At 31.1% G+C, this 6,704-nt stretch overlaps 1 protein-coding gene across 1 annotated transcript; it reads left to right on the plus strand.

Moving 5' to 3' along the window:
- LOC104723426 (ethylene-responsive transcription factor ERF039) lies at window positions 5,492-6,377 on the plus strand. Its single transcript, XM_010441803.2, has one exon. The coding sequence runs from the start codon at window positions 5,594-5,596 to the stop codon at window positions 6,131-6,133; it is 540 nt and encodes a 179-aa protein (XP_010440105.1). The 5' UTR covers window positions 5,492-5,593; the 3' UTR covers window positions 6,134-6,377.

Below are 6,704 nucleotides of genomic sequence, written 5' to 3' on the forward strand. Positions count from 1 at the left end.
GCTTGTCTCTTTGTCAATGAAAACCATTGGGTGGCTTTGGATATTGACTTGCAGGGTAATAAGATTTACATCTATGATAGCATCCCAAGCATGGTGAGTGACGATCAAATGGCTCTTGAATGTTTGTCTTTAAGGCAAATAATCCCAGCGATGTTATGTGACATGATTCCTGAGACGATCCGTAAGAAGAGTAAACATATGTTGGAATTGAGAAGGGTGAAGAAGAATGTCTCTCGGAATGAAAATCCAGGTGATTGTGGTATGTACGCTCTAAAGTATATTGAATGTTTAGCTCTTGGGAAAGCATTTGATGGGCTTTGCGATGAGAACATGTTGGCTCTTCGGATTAAGCTTGCAGGGGAGTTATATGACGAAGTTGGAGAACTAGCCATACCACCGAACATGTCTGATTCATATTCTCGAGCTAAAGATATTAAAATCCCTTCCCTCATGGATGAGTCCTTGTAGACTATTTTGTTTCATTGTCTTACATTTTTTTAATAACGTTATCATTGTAGACTATTCTTCTTTTGCATGTGAATTACTACGTTCTCGTCTTTTTTACATGAATTATTATCTAATGCTTTTACGATTAGTGGACAAACGTAAATATAATATGAACTCACTACATTATGCAAGTTCATAATATATCACGAATATACATAATGATTATAATTTTAAATTTAAATGCATAATGATTAAATAATTTTCAGAATTATTATCTAATGTTTTTAGGATTACTTGTGGTACACTTGTAATCATATATGAACGTACTACATTGTAATGGTTGTTTTTTTTTAAAAAAAAGAGTTATATATCAATATAATACATGTCTTATGATTTAAAAAGAACAAGAGAATATAAAAGAATTTGGCAACTAAAAAGAGTTCTATGTTTTGCTACTATCATCTTCACAATAATCAGCTCGTATCATCAGAATCATCACAATAATCAAATCTACTATCATCTTCATCGATCTCTTCATGTTTTGCTTTGCTGGTTAAATCAAGATACTCTTCTCCAACCAAATCGTTTTCATCTCTTCCTCGTTTCTTACCTTTGTGATTCGAATCAGTCTGTATTTTCTTCTTCACTTCAACACAAAGACGACCTGTATCCCTTTTCAATTGTCCCAGAAAAGTGTGCAACTGACGAGAATTATCAATAATAACTGGTGGTGTATCAGCGGGTAAATCCTGCAATAACCTCGTCGAGATCTTGTAACTCAACACAACATCAAATACCTTGTTATCCGGTCTGTAATCCTCATATACCATTCCAATGCAATCATCAAAACTGCTTAGATTATTACATTCTAGAATTCGTGAACCCCTTTCATTATCGACAACAAACAACCATTTATTGTTGTCGAAGATCCAATTACTACAAACGAGAATCACCTGCTTCATATTCTCTTTATTGTATAACGATGCACTCTAACGTGAATGAGGCGTTGAAAAAAAAAAGAACCTAAAAGGAAAATAACAGAGAAGTCGATTATGAACCCCATAATGAAAGATAGCATGATTAAATCCACATTGGGAGGGAAGGAAGAAGGAATCTATGGAAAAATAAGATGAATCCAAAAGAGAAAAAAAAAAGTTAGAGTCGATATTGGGGGAGGCACGAGACAAACAAGAAAGAATAAGGAAAACCCTAGATTCTTGCCATATATGTCACCTACTTAAAAAGTATGTCGCTTAACCATAAAAAAAAAACTGTCGCAAAACACACTAATAAATCTATCATTACCCTGAAAAAAAAATCTGTTATCAATCAATAATATAAGAAAAAATGTCAGTAACCTCTAAAATAATTAATCTGTCATTACATAAAACAAATCTGCTGTCACTATATTAACAAAAAAAATATGTTATCATTGTATTCATATATAATAAATCTGTTATTAAGCAGCAGATTTTATAATAAAAAAAAACAAAACGGTCATAACATAAGAAAAAACAAAATCTGCCACAACAGATAGTGTGAATGTAGGTCAATATAACAATTTTAAAAAGACTTTAGAAAATCTGTTATCAAACAACAGATTTTTCCTTCAATCAAAAAATCAGTCATAACTAAAAAAAAATCTGTTACCACTAGGTGTCAAACTAGTAATTATTTTTCCGTTTATAAATCTGTCGCAATGTGACAGATTTTTTAAAGGAAGAAAAAAAACTGTTACAACATTCAAAAAAAATCCGCCACAAAATTCCTCAAAAATTGTCTAAAATAAAGAAAATATGTCATGACTTTATAAATAAGTCTCTCGCGTTTAAAAAATCTGGTGTTCAAAAAAAATCTGTCGTTACATACTTCAAATAAATCTGCCATAAAAAACAAATCTGCCGTCAAACTTTTCAAATTAATCTGCCATTCAAAATAAGTCTGCCAACAAAAATCTGTCATGGACAAAAAATCTGTCATTACATGTTTGGCAGACTTTTATTATAAAAAATAATAAACAAAATTGCAGGAATTTTTAATCAAGGGTAATATTGATTTTTTTTTTTCTAACAAAACAAAAAAAGGTATTTTAGGTATGAAAATAACCCAACTAACCCTCAAATTTTATGAGCTAATCTAGCAATTAACTGCTTAATTTGGATCAAACTAGTAATTTTCCCTTTACTATAAATTAGATTGATTTTTTGTTTCTTCTGAAAATCTTGTTTAGCTGTCATAAATAGTGGTTTGTAACTGAAAAACGTGTTTTATACTTGTTGTTTTCATAGAAAGTCTCTTTAGTTAATGCGATCAAAAAGTTTTTCTATAATACTGTATACTGATAATTAGATTTTTAAGATCATAAAACTTTTTTCGAATCAGACGGGATTTTAGACGTTACCTGCAATGGCGAATCGAATTGCATTCAATTCGGCTGTGTATTAATTAGTATTACATCCGAATTGTTACCATCTTTTTTTTTTGTTAAATAAAGTTAAATTGTTAGTTCTTTGTTGATTTGGGAGTTAACTCACAGTTTGAATGTAATGCATTGTTTGCATCATCAATATATATAGAAAAAGGCTTTGCTTAAATTTTTGTTAAAAAAAAAAAAAGGGTTTGCTGAAATTGGAACACGCATGTGAATCTGTTTCCAGGATTGCGCTTAATTTGTTTAAGTAGCATCATTTTCGGACATAAGACTTCCAGACCTTTGTATTTATTAAGCATTTAATAACCGAATTTAGTAGGTGAATTAATATAGTGCAAAGTGCAAACTAATGTTTTGGTTGTAATTTACTTTATCAACCAACTGTTTTTAGAAAATTACAACAAACTGATGTTTTAATTGTAAATTTGTAATCCACAATTTACAGTAATAAGTTACCACTAGATTGTTATCATATAGTCTTTGTAAATTATATAACACTTGTTTATATTATTATTTTGTTTCGTCTTAATCGTCAAACAGACCCCACGATAATATTAATACGTAACTTGCTCCGTCTAAATGATGGATAATGTACAGATTTTTTCAACATCATGCTTTTGTACATATGTACAGATATATACTACATGTGTTTACGTCGTTTTGCGGACGTGCGTCGTCCATAGCAGCCTTCTAATCAATTTCTTTACTAAAAATGCGTCTTCTTTAAATTCTAAAGTATATCAAAAACTTCTACAATTATTCCGTATATTCGCAAATTTCCAAGGGCAAAACTAATCCGTCGATTGTTTATAGAGACTTTAAAGCAAACGTCCAAGCAGGTCCAAGCACATTTGACGACTGACCGGTGTTAATTACTATTGTCTCATTTCTGGTTATATAAAGTTATCATCGTTTTGTCCTAAAAGATGCTCCGGAATCTCAACTTCAAACTATAATATAATTGTCTCTGTCGTTATAGTACAAATATATTCTATAACAAATACATGTATATATATATATATATATATATAGTTAAGAAATAAAATCAAGCTTAAAGAATTCATGAAGACAATTATTATTTTTTGCTAAGTTAATAACTCTTAAGAATTTTTTTTACTATTCCCTCCGATTCAAAATTAATTGTTTCTAAAGGTTTTTCACATAAATAAATTTAAAAATAATTAAGTTGTCAATTTTATATAGCCTTTCAATATATATATATATACATATTATTGATTAAAAAATTAAAATAGTTGGATTAAAATTATTATTTTTACCAAACATCAAAATCTTAATGATAGTTATTATAAAACAAAATTTAAATTTTAAAATGACAAGTAAACAAATAGAAAGGGAGTATTATCATAAAACTCGTATGCACGATTAAATTTATCAACTACTATGAGATTTAGGATGTATTCGTTAATATTAATTGTTGTCTTTTGTCAAACTTAATCCAAGTGGAAAAACATGGGTTAGCTTTGTAGGCAGAGACATGGGTCATGGTCGGGGGAACGAAGATATTACAATTTTGGGCAAAAAAACAAAAGATGGAAATTAGAAGAAAATTTGTAAAAGTAAAATAAAAGGAAATAAGGACCCCCAACTTACGATTGAATCTTTTTTTCCCCTAAAAATTACTGTACATGTGAAAATGTCTTCATACACAGGAAAAAACAAAATAGATATGATGTTATAATATCCACATGTAGAAGAAAATGGTAAATTTACACTAAAACAGTTTCTTTCAAGCTTTAATGAAATGATGGACCAAAGCCTATGTCAGGATTTAAAAATTATATGAGTGTCGAACATCAGTCTCATACATCTAAAATGGAAACCGAAAACAAATAATAATCTCTTTCAAAGTTCTAAAGGAGCTCTCTATGCTTAGCTTAACCAATATAAATCTCTCTCGTGTATAATTTTAATATTACTCCTAATTACAAAATAAGTTTTATTCCACTCTTGATTCGCAAACTTAAATCAACATATAACTTTGGTTATTTAAATATTTTATATATATATATATAAATAAAATACATTTTTCTTATCTATAAACTTTTTTTTGTGATAACCTTCTTATCTATTAATTTATTTATGTCTCAATTATCATCTTACCTAAGATTCTTAATAAATCATATTCATAAAGTAATATCAATTTCCATTACAATTTATATATTCTGGGTTAGTGGTTTAGTTATTTTAGGCCGTTTTCTTATTTTTATGTTCAAAACCAATCAGAATAATTTGAGCTAAATACAATGCGGCCTGGTTCAACTACATATATATTTGAATTTGGAAGGACTAGATGATTTGTTGCGAGAAACGAGTGAGAACAGTACACTAGGAGTTGATACAAACGAACAAGTGTCCAATTCAAGTCTAAAATAATGAATATCTTATTATATCAAAGTACAGTAATATCATTGCAAGAGGAAAACAAAAAGAAAAAGAAAATAAAATCTTAAGGTAGTCAAGTCTTTTTTTAGCTTTTAATATTTGATTTATACATATTAAGAAAAAAAACACATACACACAAGAATAATTGCTTCGTATTCGGATGTATATATTAGAAGAAGCAAACCAAACTCTCACACCCCAAAATACAACCAAAAAAAAAAGAAAACAAAACATTTTAGTTTTATAATCTTCCAACCAAAATTTCTCTCTCTCTCTCTCTCTCTCTCTCTCGTTACATTAAATTTCTTTTAGATGCAAGACTCTTCTTCCCTCGGTTCACAACGTAATCTCCGGTCACCGGCCCCGGAGAGAACCGGAAAGAGTTCAAAGACTAAAAATGAGCAAAAGGGTGTTTCTAAGCATCCGACTTTTCGTGGGGTAAGAATGAGGCAATGGGGGAAATGGGTGTCTGAAATCAGAGAACCAAGAAAGAAATCAAGAATCTGGCTCGGCACTTTCTCAACGCCGGAGATGGCGGCGCGTGCACACGACGTGGCAGCTTTGGCCATCAAAGGTGGATCAGCACACCTCAATTTCCCGGAGCTAGCTTACCATTTGCCAAGACCGGCGAGCGCCGACCCTAAAGACATTCAAGAAGCCGCAGCAGCAGCTGCTGCAGTTGACTGGAAAGCACCGGGGTCTCCTTCTAGCACTGTGACGTCATCTCCGGTCGCCGACGACGCTTTCTCCGACCTCCCTGATCTTTTGCTAGACGTGAATGATCACAACAAAGTCGATGGGTTCTGGGACTCGTTTCCTTACGAAGATCCTTTCTTCTTGGAGAATTTTTAGCAGGCAAATTCTTGCCGGCGAATGAGTTTTCCGGTGGGGTTCTCGGTAAATAATGAACCGATGTCGTTTTGTACCTTTTTTTGTCTTTGTTTGGATTTTTTTTTTTTTTTTTTTTAAACGTGTGAGTAAGTTTCCGAATGTGTGATGTGTAAGTAAGTACAGGTTATTTAATTTCTTTTTCTGTACAAATACGTACGTAATTACCGAAAAAGTTTCTTCATTTATTGGGATGCTATCTTCCATATTCATTATTATTACTTAGGGGCCTTGACCCTTTTATTTTCACATCTTTTAGTTCTGTGACAGAGACTATAAACTTTAGTACTCCATAGAGCCGGCAAAGAATATATACATTTCAGGGGCTTATTTCGTTAATCTAATTATTGAAAAAAAAAAAATCTGAGATCAATATTATGTTTCTATCTTTCTCGAATAACTCAAGCAAGAAAAAAAAAGTATACGTACTGCTATTAGAATCGACATATGTAATCGAGATATACTATTACTATCATTATGACACCTTGTATTTGTTATTCGTTATGTAATCGCTCTCAAAATAACTTCTCATTTA

This window comes from Camelina sativa, chromosome 11, assembly GCF_000633955.1.
Source record: "Camelina sativa cultivar DH55 chromosome 11, Cs, whole genome shotgun sequence".
Taxonomy (NCBI): domain Eukaryota; kingdom Viridiplantae; phylum Streptophyta; class Magnoliopsida; order Brassicales; family Brassicaceae; genus Camelina; species Camelina sativa.

Bases quoted from the DNA above. Each gene is read 5' to 3' on its own strand.
- LOC104723426 (XM_010441803.2), top strand. From the start codon at position 5,594: ATGCAAGACTCTTCTTCCCTCGGTTCACAACGTAATCTCCGGTCACCG.